Here is a 16,709-nt window from a genome sequence, read left to right as displayed (position 1 = left end):
GTTGTAATACTGAAATCCTCTTTGACAGCTCAACAGCACCACACACTGCTGGAGATGATATGATCTGTGTGTCAAATAAAATGTATACAAATACTACAAATATTGGACTTGATTTTTATAAAAAGAAAATAATACTAGTATTTATACACAAAAGTCTCAGTAAGCACAGTAGTAAACTGCAGCATGGCTCGTATTGTGTATTGTATTGTTTTATCTACAGTGAAATCATTTGCTTGTGGATTATTTGGATCATAGTTGACATTACCAGTTTCAATGATATACAGCAATCTTGACAGAGATTCACCTTCTCTCTGTTGATACCAATGGACATAATTCCAGGATTGTAAATCAGTCACTTTGAAGTTTTTCTCACTTACACAAAGCTTGTTGATCTTGTTTCAAAGTCACTCCAACAACTGTTTCATTTAAATAAAACCCAGATGTCAAGACAATAAAATCAATTTTAACATTTGCAATAGTCTTAAATTCAAATATCATCATACTGTACCTCACTTTTGTAAGTCACTTTGGCTAAAAGTGTAAATAATTTAAATATAAAACTGCATGTGCTATGTGATTTTTTATGTGCTGTGCAAGCTGTGCATTTGCAATTTATCATTTCATTTTAATTATCACATTTCTAAATAAAGGCCACTATTACTTCAAGTGAGCAGTGTAGCATACTATTTTTATTTGTTTGTTTATCAATCTTACATTTATGAATTTTTTTTAAATGTTAATTTAAACCCTAAAACCTTGTTATTAATTTGATCAATTGAATTATTACAGTATAAAGTCACATGAAAGAGGCATATACAGTATATTATACTGATATTCATGTATAGTTACAGTAATAGTGTAGGTTATGGTATGTCTATCTAAAAAGTGTGCAGTATTTCTTTTGAGATATGCATACCATTTAAAACTTTTCAAACCCGTTTACAATGACTAATGTTCTCTGTATATAGGCTAAGCATAGGTTACAATTCATTAATGTAGGCTAAATAGCGCTCATGAGGTGCTGTTGATGTGTTGATGAAAATAAACCCGTATGTGATGATGCTAGCTGGTTTTTGTAAAGATTTCCTCTCTTTATTAACACTGTGTGCTGTTGTCTGAACTCCAGAGCGCACAGTAATACATCCCTGCATCCTCTAACTCGAGCTTTGAGATAGTGAGGGTCACTGTATTTTGACGTATCGCTGCATTGAATCTGCCTCGGAAAGCTTCCTCGATTTTGGGTTTTCCAGCGTCGAAATACAGGATCCTTTGGAAAGCTTCACCTGATTTAGCTCTGTACCAGTGGATAGCAGAGGTCTGATCCGGAGTGCATTTCAAAATAGCCAATCTACCTTTTGCTTTAATAAGATACGGTTCAGGATACGTGATCTTTTGATTCATACATTTATCTAAAACAATTACAAATTCAGTCAACATGTGTTTATAAACAACAAACACCAGCAGAATAATAAATATAAGGGTTAACTAAAACCTTACCTATTAAAACAACTAACAGACAACATTTTATCACCCAAGACATTGTGACAACAAACCTTGTTGTCCAGAAACTTGAAGAATTATAAACGACAAAAGACAATCTGGCGCTATTGTTCTCGAGCTGCCCTGTGCGGCTTATGACGTCATCGCCACAACAACGCCTTCAAAAGCAAACCACGAAAGAAAATATCACATTTGAGAGTTACCTACATAAACCATATTTCTCTGGCAAATTCGGCATATAATTGAACGCAGTTATTTACCTGATCCTGATCTAAATCAACATAATAGCCTATAGTCAATTTATGTCAAAACCAGCCCTAGCATGTCGGCTATTTATAAGACGCTGGGGAAATTTATATTTAAAGATGATTCTGTGACCAATATGCATTTATATATTTAATTTGATTTTGATTTATTTTAACAGTAACATAAACAAAAGGAATAGGCAGGCACAACAAACACAATAACAAAACTGATGTTCTCAGGAGTTTGTCTATGGGATTTCTTGATGCCAATAAGTCTGAACAGTTGGAACATTGCATATCTGTGATTAAACTTTAAAGATATACTTATGCACAGTCCGTTTTTTTGTGATAAATCACAGAATATTACTGCATTGCATTAACCTACTATTGCGACATTTTTAATGTTACTGTAATGCGTATGTCCATTCTTTCTGAAAAACTGATGCGATCTTTAAATAGCTATTGAATATACTGCACACTGCTCATGTATAGCCGACAGGAACAAGGATCAGAGAAAGACAAATGTTGCCCCCTTGCGCAACTCGAGTGTCATTACAAATAAAACCATAGGCCTATATTATAAACTGCACAACTAACATTGTTTTAACTGCACAAACACTGGCCAGTAATTATCAAACAAGTAATATATGTTTGTATATGAGCTATCACAATTTGTATTAGAATTTAAATAACTGTGAACAAAATGCAGTATTAAATTGCTGTGTGCAGATAATAATTTAAAAAGAGTTTTTGCTCTTTGCTCCCCCTACAGGTTGGAAGCGGAATTGTCCATTACCACTGTCGTAAATAATTTAGCCTACTGCAGCAAAGCTGGCTCTGATTGGATTGTAGGTCTGCCGTAAAGCAAGTTTTTATAGTTTTCACTCGAACTACAAGACCGTTTCGAGTGGATGAACGACTGAAACTTTTTTGGAAACGTTATTTGAAGGTAAAAAAATCAAATCTTTGGTGTTGCTTTAAACAACAGTGCTGTTACATGTTACTTTGCTATTCATGAAAATAAACCTTAAAACTCATATGAACTATTCTTTATTCACTTTACAGATAAATTAGCACAGATATGTACATCACAGAAATGCTCTACAGTGAGGTTAACAATACAAACACAAGAGTGATGCTGTTTTTGTCTCAGAACCAAACAGTAATGACAATGGCTACTCTATCAAGCCATCACATATATTGCATATTTTTTAGATTCCCCACCCCGTAAACGTTCCCACTTTTCATTGGCTTAAAAATATAAAGTTAAATAAATACAATTTCCTCGATCGTGAAACAGCATTCACAAATTAATCTTTCCACATCCGTTCAAGAATAAATTCTGAATAAATGTAACTGTGAATATAATACACATATTGTAGGCCGCTACATTTTGTGTTTCGCAAAGCTGAATTTGCCAGGTGCAATATTTCAGATTTCATCTCAGAACATTTTTTCATGCTATAAACTGAACAGATATCCATTTTCTTCAATGAATTTGGCATAAACACTAAAAGTCTTGTCCAAAAACAATATCAAGTATGCCAAATACCACCACCAGAGCCGCGCACGGCCAGCCGTGAAACTACAGAGAACACTAACAATGATGCAATGTAACATTTATATCCGAAAGAAAACACCTAAGTTTCGTGTAACACTTAGAATGGTTAAATAGATCATATCACTACAAATTCTGATCAAATCCGCCGCAGGGCAACAAAGTCAATACAACACACTTGGTGCAGAGAGGAGAAGGTATTTTTTGTCGTCAGAGGGGAAACTTTCACTTTAGATCAGACAGAGATTACATGTGGAGGTCACCAGAGATCCAACAAAGCACACATCAATTCGTTGCTGTTCACAGCTAAACAAACAAAAACAAGGATATCTTGGTTTCGCGAGAAGGGTTGACCATACTATCACGTCATGCTTAGATATTTTCGGAGTAGTTATTTGTTATTCGTATCTCCACTTGCTTCATTATTTCCTTTTACGTGTTATTTCCAGGTCTGATTGACAGCTGTCATCAGTACGTCAGACTTCCTGTTGGGCAGGTCTGTCTGCAAATGTCCAGATCCGTGTGCCGCTAATGTTGTTGTTTAATCCAGACGCTGTGTAAAGTTTTCAGGAAACAGTCCTTTGTGAGCCGAGGTACCCAGCTGTAACCATTCGCTCTCTTTCATACCAGTGAGCCAACCGGCATCCTAAAGACATTCAATACAATGACCAATAAAAGACTATTAGTAATTCTGATCAAGAGAAGGATGAATTCTGTGTCCCCCAAAAACTGTTCCCACTTTATCTTTATTATGGCAACTACATGTGCAAAGTATGAAAAAAGGCCGTTTTCATATCTTGCACAGCTTGCACAGCCAATTCATAAAATTTGACCCGCTGTTGCAGATTATAAATAATGAGCCATGTTGAGAATAAACAAGTACTGCTAAACCATCGAGACGAATCGCATCCTGATCTTCAGGATGTTCTGTGGGTACTACCAAAACAATGTCTCCTTTCTTCAACTCCAGCTCATCTGGGTTTGCCGCTTCAAAATCATGCAATGTTTCAACCTACAGGACAATATCAAAGTGAGTAAATCTTCATAAACATACAAGCTCAGATCTTTATATGCTCTATAATGACCTTGAAAAGAAAGCCACGGGGCATTCCAGAGGGGACGTCTTCAGGTGTCGAGCATTCTGGTATCACTCCGTTACCGCTTGCTGCTATCGGAGATGTGAAATCACCATCACGATCATCATCACCCTCATTGCTAGAGGCAGGTTCAATAACAACTGATGGGATGGGCATCTTCTCCTGAGATGACACAAATATATATGATCACATAACTTTGAACAATCCTTTTACAAAAAATCTAAGTATGTTGTAGTCATCACATAGGAAACCCAAGTCTTGGTGTGCACAGCTCAATATCTACCTCCTCTTTCCCATTGTTTGCAGCACTTTCCTTACTGGTTTCATCCCCCGATTGGGGCTCAACATTACCAGGAACATCTGGTTTGGACTCAGTATTATCAGGAACATCTCCTGGTTGGGTCTCAACATTATCTGGTTCATCTTCTGGTTTGGACTCAACACTATCAGGTTCTCCTGGTTTGGCATCTATTGAACTGGCCTCTTCCTCCACTTTGGCATCTATGGTCTAGAAGAGGTGCCCAGGAGTAAGAGCCGGTGTTTTTAAACACTCAACACAACCACTAATGTGGATGGATCGGTGCATAGAGTCGCACCACACAGGGGAACACTCGGAGTGTCACAATGGGGGGCTACAGGAGTCAGTTTAACAGCTGTGGTTAAAACTGTCCTGGAAGTGAAAGGTGATGAGTCAGTTCTCCTAACAAACTGACTTGAGTTTCACCATCGGTAAAGGTAACGTTTACCAGATGGTATGAAGGGCTGGGATATCATGATTCATAGTGGATGACCACTGTCTAATGGGTGAGGTTATATGGGTAAACATTCATTTATAATATAAATAACAATATTTAAATAGCGATAAACATCATTTGATGTTTGTAAAACCTTTAATACACACCTTTGCACCTTTGAGGTGCTAATGTGCACTCTATGGCAGTGGTTTTCAAACTGGGGGCCGCAAGATGGTGCCAGGGGGCCCCAGTTTTATGACATTTTATGAAATACATTAATTTATCATGAATTCTGTTTAATTAAATCAAAAAAAATAAGGCTACTAACCAAAAGAACTACTTTTTTTGTATAATTTAATGTTTTTTTTTTATTAAAATTTTGAGTTTTAGAACAGTTTTTTGTCACAAATTTTCTTTGGGGGGCCGCGAAGGAATGTACCTTACACAAGGGGGGGCGCACAATGAAAAAGTTTGGGAACCACTGCTTTATGGTACAAATATGTACCTCTGAGGTACTAATATTAACTCTTTATGTGCAAAGGTGTACTTTCTGAAAGGGTACCGCCCCAGCATGGGACCAGTTTTTTAAATCAGTGTATATTTAACCATGTACTATAACTTTAATTCACAGTCCATACTACTGTGACACTGTATTTTAAAAAGCTTAGTTTAACTCAATATATACATACTGTAGTATAAGGACTTTTAGAAAAAATGGTTTTCGTTTAATTATGACTCAAGAATGAAAAGAAAAACAATTTGTGCTCCATTACATTTCAAAAACCCTCTTTACATTCAAAACTATGCAAGAGATATATAATGACAGCTGAACATGAACATTTGTAAAATCACTGCCCATTATGGTGATGTGAGAATGGGGTCACCATGGAAACCAAAAAATGATCATTATTGGGTAAGAGGGGTAATAACAGTTATCAGCTAAGTCGCTATTTAAAGGTTCGGTAAGCAGGAGAACTGTGTGGTTATATCATCTCTGTGTCATTGGTATTAATGTGTGCAACCTTAAAATGGTTCAAACGCTTGTAACAGAGCGGAGCAGCAAAGAAACATGAAATGAAAAGTAAACTTACTGGTACAATCTGATTTAGCTGAAACAGTGGCTCGAGTCTTCTCTAGATCTAACAACGAAACATTGTGTTTGAAGCTAGAAGAAACTCTTATCGCTATTGCTTGTTTTAGTGCTGTAGTAAATGGACTGCCAGCTGTTGCAACCTCTAGATTGTACCTTCACCAACTTAAAACACATACACATATACAAAAACATGGCTTGGAGGTTTTGATTAATGGCACAGCACATTTCTCCATCCACCAACAAACACTGTTCATAAGACACAAATCAAATCAAATAGTGACAACTACTATATAACTAATGTGACCACCATTCTGTTGCAAGATTTTTCAGGCATCAGTTTGGTAATCACAACAAGTCTCATGTTTCATGAAGCCAGATGAAAAGTGTAAAGTCAAATCAGAGAATTGTTTCTAAACACATTATAGATGTTAGAAATGTATTGCTGAAACACGTTAAAAAGACAGTGAACTATGTAGCACTGAATTTGTGGAGTTAAACCATTTAACAGTTTTTCCACATTTCTGTGTTCAGGATTATTTGGGCGAGGCTAAAATGGTGGGTCTATGAAGCACTGGTGCCACGAACATGACCCCGCCCCTAACACAATCAAGGGCATCCATTCAGGGGGCGGTGTTTGGAGAGAGACTGCAGCTTTTCCACGAGTGGGTGTGGTTGCAGCGCAGAGAGCGGATTTCAACTACTTGTTTTATTTATTTGCTGGTTTTTTGCAACATGATCTCACGGAAAGTTGTGTTATTGTCACGCAAAAGTTTCATTTATTTGTGTCCATTTTGTGGGTTGAGAACCCTTGCGGACCCTTGCCTGTCTTTTTCGTGACACTCGCACGAATTTCTATAAATAGTTTTTTGTGTCGGTGGCATGCCTTTCTTTTTTGTGTCATTTTATGTATTGTTTTCTCATTTTTCCCCCTAATTTGGGATTTGGTTTAGGATTTCTATAAATGTAACAGAAAGTGATTCTAGCCCCAAGCCCAAGCGACAATGGTAAGAAAATAAGAAAAAACTGAGAAAACAATACATAAAATGAAACAAAAAAATTGCACCACAAACACAAGAAACTATGAAACTAAGTGACACGAAAAAGACATTCGTGGTCAAGGCACGGAAAAAAGCTGAATTTCATGAGATGGACACAAATAAATCAACACAATTTTGCGAGACTACAACACAACTTTCTGAGTTTTTTAATCCATCAAATTTTGTTGGGTGGTTAATCACAAATTGTTCTGCGGTGTCCCAGTTGAAAAAGTAGTACACTTAGTGTACTTAATTTTCGCACAATAATTTTGCACTTAATATACTAAACATTCATGTTTTTTCAAAATAGCACAGTAAAGTACACTTAGATAATCTTCAGAACATCTTAAGAAGTACTAAAGATGTTTTTTGTATATTAAGCACAAAATTAGTGTGCGAAAACAAAGCACTTTAAGTTGACTATGGAAGTGTACTACTTTTTCACCTGGGGTGACATACTCAAAACACATTTAATATCAGACTTTACATCAACTTTGAGAAAATTTGACCGGACTTAAAAAAAGAAATATAAAAATATTACAACATTTTTAATATAGTAACACTTAGGGTTGCATTTGTTAACATTAGTAAATGCAATTGCTAACATGAACAAAAAAAATTGCAATATTGTTTTATAAAATACTAATCTTTGGTAATGTTAGTTAATACCAATACAGTTGTTTATGTTAGTTCATTGTGCATAACTAATGCTAATAATTACAACTTTTGATTTTAGTTGTTAGGTAGCGCAAATTGCAGCTGGGTTGCCGGTAACTTACCGTAGATTTAAATTTATGTTTTTTACTGGCAACATTTTGTTCAAAGTTAAATGAACATTAAACATTTACAATTATTTGTCTTTACAGAGTAAAACTAAAAAAACAGCATCAAGCAAAACATTCTGGGAAACAAAATCTGAAGCAAAAAACAGAAAAAGGTTGATGATGATTTCTGGTTCCCAGAATGCTTTGCATGAGGCTGTTATTGTATAGTTTTATTCTGTAAAGATAAAGACTTGTTAATATTTAAAATTTATTTAACTTTGAACAAACTCTTGCCAGTAAATAACATAAATTTAAATCTACGGTAAATAACCGGCAACCCAGCTGCAATAACATTGAAATTTCTACGGATTTTTTTTTACAGTGTAATGTAAACAAATATTGTACAGTGTATTGTAAAATGTTACCTTTGATATTTATTTTCTAATAAATACATTTAGATATGGCTTCATGATGAGACAAAATAAAATAAAGTACAAATAGAATTTCAACACTGTTTTACATAGCAAAACTAGTCTTGTTACCATGACAACACTGAAATAATCAATTTGATCAAATAGTTACCGGAGTCTCTTCAATGGGAGACTCTTTATCTTCTGCAGTAGCCTGCAGACAAAGAAATGCTATTATCAACATTACACATTTATTTATTCAATGTGTTATTAAACATTATGCACAGTACTGTTTAAACATCTAGTCAGTGTCACTTGACTGAATTGTTTCTCATTTAAAGAAAATCTGAGCCCAGACCAGAAAATAACTCATTCAATTTATACAATTCATATCCCAGTGTGTAAAGCTCAAGTTGGTCTTTTAGTGGTAGCCTTTATATCTGTGTAAGAATCTAGATTCATATAAAAATCCTGTTTCGTGGTGTGATGTGGTTATAGGAGAAGTAAAACTGTGAGATTTGATAATAGACAGCAATAGTGATTTAATATTTGGGAGGCATTGATTACCAGAGTTGTCTCTGATGGTGTCTCCTCAGTTTCTTGGATTGGAGGAGATTCCTACATACATATAATAAAAAACATTCATGCTAATTTCCTGTTTTTGTCATACTGCCATAGCAGCAGTTGTTCCCTTATCATTTCCTGGATCACATACAGTAAAGGATGCATTTGGTCACACTGTAGAACATAAATTCCGTAAAAAAACAGCAAAATTTTGGCAGCTGGGGTGTCGGAAAAATACAGTAAAATAACAGGCACAATAAATTACAAAAAAATTTCATAATACAAAAATACAGTTTTTTTCTGTAATTTTACATTTACTGCTACTTTATAGGTGCTGTAAATGCACAAAACATTTCCTGATGATACAGAACAATGAGTTTGTTAGATAAGAAACCAAGATCATATGTGACAGTGCTGCATATGACTTGAGCTTCTCTTACTGTATGCCACTTATATGTGGCATGAATTATAATTACCGGGGATGCTTGATCAGGTTGCTCCTTTTGTATGTCTTCAGTTGGGAGCTACAGAATGATGGTTAAGATCATTTTATCAGTTCTCGGGATAAATCAAACATTTTTATAATACTGATAATAATGTAAACAGTGATAGTATAGTGTAAAGATTAACGCTAAAATTATCTTGGGAGTCTGATGATAAAAAGTTAGTAATGTGTGTCTGCCATCATAAGCATTCAATTTGAAGTAATGCAGAATAACAAACCATTTCAAAATGAGATATTGGGACATAAAAGTGTCTTTTACATAAAAGCAGAATAAAAATAACACATTGAAAAACAAAACAAAAAACAAGTTATGTCTATAAATAAAAATATGCAAAAATAAAAAAATAAAAAAATAAATCACAGATAAAATCTGCACTGGGATGCATTGCAAAGCACAACCACTTAATTAAAGCAAAAAAAAAAAAAAACTCGACAAAGATCCAATAATTCGGCCACTTTTCTTCCAATATTAAACATATTTGTTATCAGGGGTTTAAGGCACATACCTCAGTTTGCTCTGCTGCTTCAGTCTCAGCAGACACTGGAGACTCCACAGGGCTCTTTATCAACAACACAATACACAGCGTATGATCAACAACTCCAGCTCTCATTAAAACAGTAGTAAAAAAAACAATGTTTTAAGCCCTGATGGAAGATGATAATGATGACAGTGATGGCGATGACAATGCTTTGTGATGACGTTGATAAAAATATTTTTTTAACAAAAATGATGAGAATAATGATGACGATGTGTTGATGATGTTTCTGATGACATCAGAAGTATGACACTTTACTGTCACTCACAGTGGCTGTTTCTGCAGGAGGGCTTGAAGTAGTGATCTCTGTTGGTTGGGTGTCTGTAGGTGGGGTGGTGACGGGGCTCTCAGACACCTCAGGGACCTCAGGTACTGAGGCTGGAGCCGCTTCACCTTCTTCTTCAGTTACATCAGCCTCTGGGGCCTCAGCCTCAGACTTAATACACATTTACAAGAAGATAATAAGACTGCCAAGTGGCACTTTCCACATTCGGGTAATACTAAGGTTTAATACAGTATGTACAGATGCTCTTAATACATTCTGGATATTTTACTGTATATTCAACAGAGTAAATTGTTTCAACAAATAAATTGTTTAAACAAAAATACAAAAAGCAAACCCAATATGTGACCCTGGACAACCAAACCAGTCTTAAGTAGAACAGGTATATTTGTACTAGCAATATAACCAATATTACACTGTGATCAAAATGATAGTTTTTTCTTTTATGCCAAAAATCATTAGTATATTATGTAAAGATCATGTTTCATAAAAATATTTGGTAAATTTCCTACCATAAATATATACAAACTTTTATTTTTGTGAGTGGATACAGTGCTAAGGACTTCATTTGGACAACTTTAAAGGCAATTTTCTCACTATTTTGATTTTTGCAAATCAGATTCCAGATTTTAAATAGGTTTATCTCAACCAAATATTGTCCTATCCCAACAAATCACACACCAGTTGCAAGCTTATGTATAGCTTTTAGATGATTTCAAAAATTACTCGTTTGACTGGTTTTGTCGTCCAGAGTCACATACACTCACCTAAAGGATTATTAGGAACACCATACTAATACTGTGTTTGATCATCTTTTGCCTTCAGAACTGCCTTAATTCTATGTGGCATTGATTCAACAAGGTGCTGAAAGCATTCTTTAGAAATGTTGGCCCATATTGATAGGATAACATCTTGCAGTTGATGGAGATTTGTGCGATGCACATCCAGGGCACGAAGCTCCCGTTCCACCACATCCCAAAGATGCTCTATTGGGTTGAGATCTGGTGACTGTGGGGGCTATTTTAGTACTGTGAACTTATTATCATGTTCAAGAAACCAATTTGAAATGATTTGAGCTTTGTGACATGGTGCATTATCCTGCTGGAAGTAGCCATCAGAGAATGGGTACATGGTGGTCATAAAGAGATGGACATGGTCAGAAACAATGCTCAGGTAGGCTGTGGCATTTAAACGATGCCCAATTGGCACTAAGGGGCCTAAAGTGTGCAAAAAAAACATCCCCCACACCATTACACCATTGCATTAATGAGAAATTGAACAGGTGTTCCTAATAATCATTTAGGTGAGTGTATATTGTATAAAAAAAAAATAATACACAAATAATGATAATACAAAGATACATTTATGGTACTCATTGAGTTCGAACAACAGTTGATTCTTTCAGGGATAAAAAAGGCACCGTTGTTAAAATCTACCATTACTATCGAAAGAATTCCAACTCACCATCTTATTGAAGTCAACTGCAAATGTTGGGAATGTTGCATCCGTCTAAACAAAAACAGATAATAAAGTAAAGGACATAAGCTAATTGAAATCTGAAACATACAACCAACTAGAATTATTGTTTGATAACAAATTTATCATGGATCTCTCAGGGAACAGGAATTATTCAGGATCACACAGAAGGGCCAACATTACTTCTTAACACCAGGTATCGAATGCTTATTTTATTAATAAACATTTTCCTTAAAATGGACCATGCAGCTGAATGAAGATTGTCTAACACATTGTAAGGTTTATAAATAAATAATATTTTTTATGGAAAATATTAACTTCCAAATTCCAATTTAAACAATACTTCAATACTAATACAATCGCGTTAGCCAATGTAGCTTTTAAGTTTGGCCATATTGACAGTTATTCATAATTCAATGACAGTATGAATTTTCTAATAAATTCTATTCTAAACTAAAAGCAAGCTTTTTACTGTCCTATTTACCTTAGAAAATCCATTTAAAGCCGTGTTGGATACCTAAACCAAATTAAAAGTAGTTAAAATATCATTTTGATTGTACAAACCTTCAACACTGAAAATATACTTATAATTAGTAAAACTAACAAGCAGTCAAAGCAAGCAAAGGAGAGAGGAGAAAAGGGCTCGGGGCTGCAGACTATGGGAGGGGTTCCAGGGTCCATGAGGTTTGTCGTAGCAGGAAAATGGTACGTCATCTGTAGGCAGGAAAAGAGGGAAGTATTCCTGCTGTAATCTACTCGAAACACTAAACTAAGCAGTGGCAGGAAGTCAGGTACCTCTTCCAGCTCTGTATCTATCTCGTGGTATAAGTTTCCGTATCTTCGGTTTGCGACTTCGTCTTCGGACAGGTCTGAGTTCTCGGGCTCTTTAAGACCAGCAGCGGTACCTTTAGGATCAGATGTTTCATTTGGTCCAGGGGCAAAGGGATCTTGAGGTAGAATACTGGACTCACCAGGCCAGCTTGTTGTGAAGCTTCCTTGTACATCCGAGGAGAAGAAGCCACTGCTATCATTCACCTCTTGCCAGGATCCCTTGCTGGAGGAGTCCAAGTCAGCAACTGGTGCAGAAAAAGCTGCCCACCCATTGGCATGTCCGCTTTTGTCATCTTTTACTTCTCCATCTACCTCATTTCTTCCTGTGGTTTCCCAAGCACATGCCCATCTGTGGTTGTCCACATTGGTAAATGGATCCTTACTACTTTCATTGGCAAAAGGATCACATGTGGTATCGATAACAAACGGGTCCTGGTTGCTCTCAGCAAGAAAACGGTCTGATAGGAATTTTGTGGCAAAGGGGTCTGCTGTCCACCCTGTTACATCTGCTGCTTGGGTCTCTGCAAAGGGATCAGAATTAAACCCACTTTTATCGCTCTCTGTAGCAAATGGATCACTCCCTGGAAAGCCCTTGGACTCTTCCTCCAAAGACTTTATTGAATCTGTCACACATTGTCCAAAAGGATCTTTGTCTGAGTTAGCGAAAGGATCGTTACCTGTACCAAATGGGTCATCCCCTGTTGGGGCAAAAGGATCATTCCCTGTAGCAAACGGGTCAGTTCCTTCACCGCTAAATGCGTCTGAAAGTTGAGTAGATTCAGGAACATCATTTGCTCCAACACCAATGTCGTCAACGCCCTGATCTAAAACTCGCTTCTCAGTGTTGTTTTGTTCCAGTTCTGACATACATGCTTCTTCCACATCAGGCTTTACGTTCTCCACGGGATGATCCCAACTGGCAGCAAATGCATCACCACCGAACCCAGAGTCATAATTGGTTATTTTCTTCAGAGCACTGTTACCTGCGCTCCAGTCTGCAAAACACTCCCGGATCACAGGTTTACATTGTTCTGGATTCTCGGTGTATGCAGATTCAAGCTCATCATCAGCACTAATCCACCCCCCATTCTGTCCTGGGCCATCTCCCCATTCTTCAGCAGTCTCATACTCTGACCCTGACCCATCTACATCAACCTGACCAGACAAGCCCCATTTGAAATCCTCTCCCTCATCCTGATCTCGGTGCAGCTCCTGCTCGGTGGCATCCTGAATCTCTTGACCAAACTCATTAGTAAAAATGATTCCAGGCATGGATTGCAAGCCCCCTGTCTCCTCTGCCCTTTTCTCCTCTGACCCACAAGCTGTCTTTTCTTCTGCCCATTCCACTTGATTTGTGGCCCAGTCTGATTCATCTACCCCCACCTGTCCCTGTCCTGGATGCTGCTTGGCCTCACCACCCCCCACAGCACAAGGATCACGGTCTGGGTTTGGCTCAGGGTTGTTTTCCGAATCCCAGGCTCTAACCTCATCTGTGGCTGCCTCTCCCTGAGTCTGTGGTGCTTCTGCTGCAGGCCAGCCATCTGCAGGTGGCCAACCCTGTCCATCCACTGCCGGCTGAACATTTGCAGATTCCTCTGCACCCGTTGTGGCTGGAGAGCCAAAGTCAGCTGCCCAGTTGGCAGTAAAGCCAGCATCTGCAGCCTGATCAAGAAAAACAGGTAGAAAGTCAAACTCTTCCATATGACAAACTCAGGGATGGGGGAGCAAAGATAAATAATGTTTAGACGTGAAACAATGTCAGACTAAAGAAATGGCAAACAGATGTGCTCAATTTAGTCTGTAACTAAAGTATTTTATCTTGTAATTTAGTCTTGTAACATGGCTGGTTAAATGACATTTAGGAAGACGCTAACTGCTATTTCTTGAAAGTCTAATTCTGCCCTGTACTAAACACATTTGAAATTGCTTTTTAACCCAGACACTCATGACATGATTACTTACAGGCTGTGCAGGCTCAGCATTTTCCTAGAAATAAACAGATGTATGTGATGTCAAATTCATGCTTGTCTTAGATTCATTTTAGGAATGTTTACAAGAACAGAAAATACTGTAAATCTAAACCATTTCAGGGGGATAAACTGTGACATTTAAATTTAAGCAATTATCCATTTTATCCAAAGCTACTTACAAAAGTGAGAAATATGACTAATAGCAAGATTTTCTCCTTCACATTCGTACATAATGGCGGAATGCAGCACAATGCAATGCAAGTTTGAGCCCAACGCAGTTATTATTTTTACATCCAGTGTCATGTTCCAGTGTTGTTTAAATAGCAAATGCATTTGCACCCATTTGTGCACTCATGGGTGTGCTGGCTTGAAAACAAGGTGTGTTCAGATGCATTGATGGTGCGTTGCTATTTTGAGGCAACTAAAATAAGAATAGGAAGAGAATAGGAACAACCATTTTAGACTGTGCGCCAAGTGCATAGACCATTTTTCCTATCGTTAAACTAGCAAAAGTGGATTTGGACATGACTGAAGTGCACTTGCATCGTGGGCTTTAGGGTGTTTTTACATCTGTAGTTAGGTTCATTTGGTCCGGACCAAAAGCATAAAATTATACATTTTAACTTTTTTAGCAGTTTTGGTTCCTTTTCACACCACACTGATTGCTCTGGTCCGCACCAGTTAAAATGAATCAAAATTCAGTCATGTGATAAGATCCACATTACTCATTGGCCAGATGTATTGAACGTATTTCCTAAACTGCTTCTCGATTGGTCAGAATCAACATGTGCAAAATTCCAACGGAACCCTGGAAGTAAACAAAAAGGAGGAAAATACAGCAGACAACGTGGACATACGACTGCGTGCTGTAATTACAGTGAGGAAAATAAGTATTTGAACACCCCGCTATTTTGCAAGTTCTCCCACCTAAATATCACGGAGGGGTCTGAAATTGTCATCGTAGGTGTGTGTCCACTGTGAGAGACATATTTTTTTTAAGAAATCACAATGTATGATTTTTTTACAATTTATTTGTATGATAGAGCTGCAAATAAGTTTTTGAACACCTGTCTATCAGCTAGAATTCTCACCCTCAAAGACCTATCAGTCTGCCTTTAAAATGTTCACCTCTATTATCCTAAATTAGATGCACCTGCTTGAGATCGTTAGCTGAATAAAGACACCTGTCCACCCCATACAATCAGTAAGAATCCAACTACTAACACAGCCAAGACCAAAGAGCTGTCCAAAGACACTAGAGACAAAATTGTACACCTCCACAAGGCTCAAAAGGGCTACGGGGAAATTGCCAAGCAGCTTGGTGAAAAAAGGTCCACTGTTGGAGCAAACATTAGAAAATGCAATAAGCTAAACATGACTGTCAATCTCCCTTGGACTCGGGCTCCATGCAAGATCTCACCTCGTGGGGTCTCAATGATCCTAAGAAAGGTGAGAAATCAGCCCAGAACTATACAGGAGGAGCTGGTCAATGACCTGAAAAGAGCTGGACCACCATTTCAAGGGTTACTGTTGGTAATACACTAAGATGTAATGGTTTGAAATCATGCATGGCACGGAAGGCTCCCCTGCTTAAACCAGCACATGCTTAGGCCCATCTTAAGTTTGACAATGACCATTTGGATGATCCAGAGGAGTCATGGGAGAAAGTCTTGTGGTCAGATAAGACCAAAATAGAACCTTTTGGTCATAATTCCACTAAACGTGTTTGGAGGAAGAAGACTGATGAGTACCATCCCAAGAACACCATCCCTACTGTGAAGCATGGGGATGATAGCATCATGCTTTGGGGGTGTTTTTCTGCACATGGGACCGGGCGACTGCACTGTATTAAGGAGAGAATGACCGGGGCCATGTATTGCGAGATTTTGGGGAACAACCTCCTTCCCTCAGTTACGGCATTGAAGATGGGTCGAGGCTTCCAACATGACAATGACCCGAAGCACACAGCCAGGATAACCAAGGAGTGGCTCTGTAAGGAGCATATAAAGGTTCTGGCGTGGCCTAGCCAGTCTCCAGACCTAAACCCAATAGAGAATCTTTGGAGGGAGCTCAAACTCCGTGTTTCTCGGTGACAGGCCAGAAACC

General features: G+C 37.6%; 2 protein-coding genes across 10 annotated transcripts in view; both read right to left on the bottom strand.

Moving 5' to 3' along the window:
- Positions 1 to 2,779: 2,779 nt before the first annotated feature.
- Positions 2,780 to 16,709, bottom strand: part of amph (amphiphysin) — a 39,711-nt gene continuing 25,781 nt past the window's right edge. For 2 of the 9 annotated variants that reach the window (XM_073874589.1, XM_073874597.1), the window contains exons 14-26: positions 14,596 to 14,619; positions 14,119 to 14,295; positions 12,287 to 12,319; positions 11,791 to 11,835; positions 10,312 to 10,479; positions 10,014 to 10,067; positions 9,479 to 9,526; positions 9,006 to 9,056; positions 8,611 to 8,652; positions 4,684 to 4,908; positions 4,389 to 4,562; positions 4,216 to 4,315; positions 2,780 to 3,951 (exon numbers count right to left, since the gene is read on the bottom strand). In XM_073874589.1, coding sequence (XP_073730690.1) covers positions 3,845 to 3,951; positions 4,216 to 4,315; positions 4,389 to 4,562; positions 4,684 to 4,908; positions 8,611 to 8,652; positions 9,006 to 9,056; positions 9,479 to 9,526; positions 10,014 to 10,067; positions 10,312 to 10,479; positions 11,791 to 11,835; positions 12,287 to 12,319; positions 14,119 to 14,295; positions 14,596 to 14,619 — 1,248 coding nt within the window. In that variant the 3' untranslated portion in view covers positions 2,780 to 3,844. The remainder of the gene's footprint in view (positions 3,952 to 4,215; positions 4,316 to 4,388; positions 4,563 to 4,683; positions 4,909 to 8,610; positions 8,653 to 9,005; positions 9,057 to 9,478; positions 9,527 to 10,013; positions 10,068 to 10,311; positions 10,480 to 11,790; positions 11,836 to 12,286; positions 12,320 to 14,118; positions 14,296 to 14,595; positions 14,620 to 16,709) is intronic. The other 7 variants (XM_073874598.1, XM_073874605.1, XM_073874615.1 and 4 more) reach the window with 6 other exon arrangements.
- Positions 12,326 to 14,112, bottom strand: LOC141369092 (uncharacterized). Its single transcript, XM_073874621.1, has 2 exons — positions 12,598 to 14,112; positions 12,326 to 12,516 (listed from the first exon to the last, which is right to left on the bottom strand). The coding sequence occupies exons 1-2, from the start codon at positions 13,903 to 13,905 to the stop codon at positions 12,340 to 12,342; spliced, it is 1,485 nt and encodes a 494-aa protein (XP_073730722.1). The 5' UTR covers positions 13,906 to 14,112; the 3' UTR covers positions 12,326 to 12,339.

This window comes from Misgurnus anguillicaudatus, chromosome 2 (genome assembly GCF_027580225.2).
Source record: "Misgurnus anguillicaudatus chromosome 2, ASM2758022v2, whole genome shotgun sequence".
Classification (NCBI taxonomy): Eukaryota; Metazoa; Chordata; class Actinopteri; order Cypriniformes; family Cobitidae; genus Misgurnus; species Misgurnus anguillicaudatus.
The sequence above is the reverse complement of the archived record's forward strand: the minus strand, read 5'-3'. Positions and strand labels throughout refer to the sequence as shown.

Coding starts and splice junctions, on each gene's coding strand:
- LOC141369092 (XM_073874621.1), bottom strand. CDS start 13,905: ATGCCTGGAATCATTTTTACTAATGAGTTTGGTCAAGAGATTCAGGAT. Junction 12,517..12,597: donor TAGATACAGAGCTGGAAGAG/GTACCTGACTTC, acceptor TCCTGCCTACAG/ATGACGTACCATTTTCCTGC.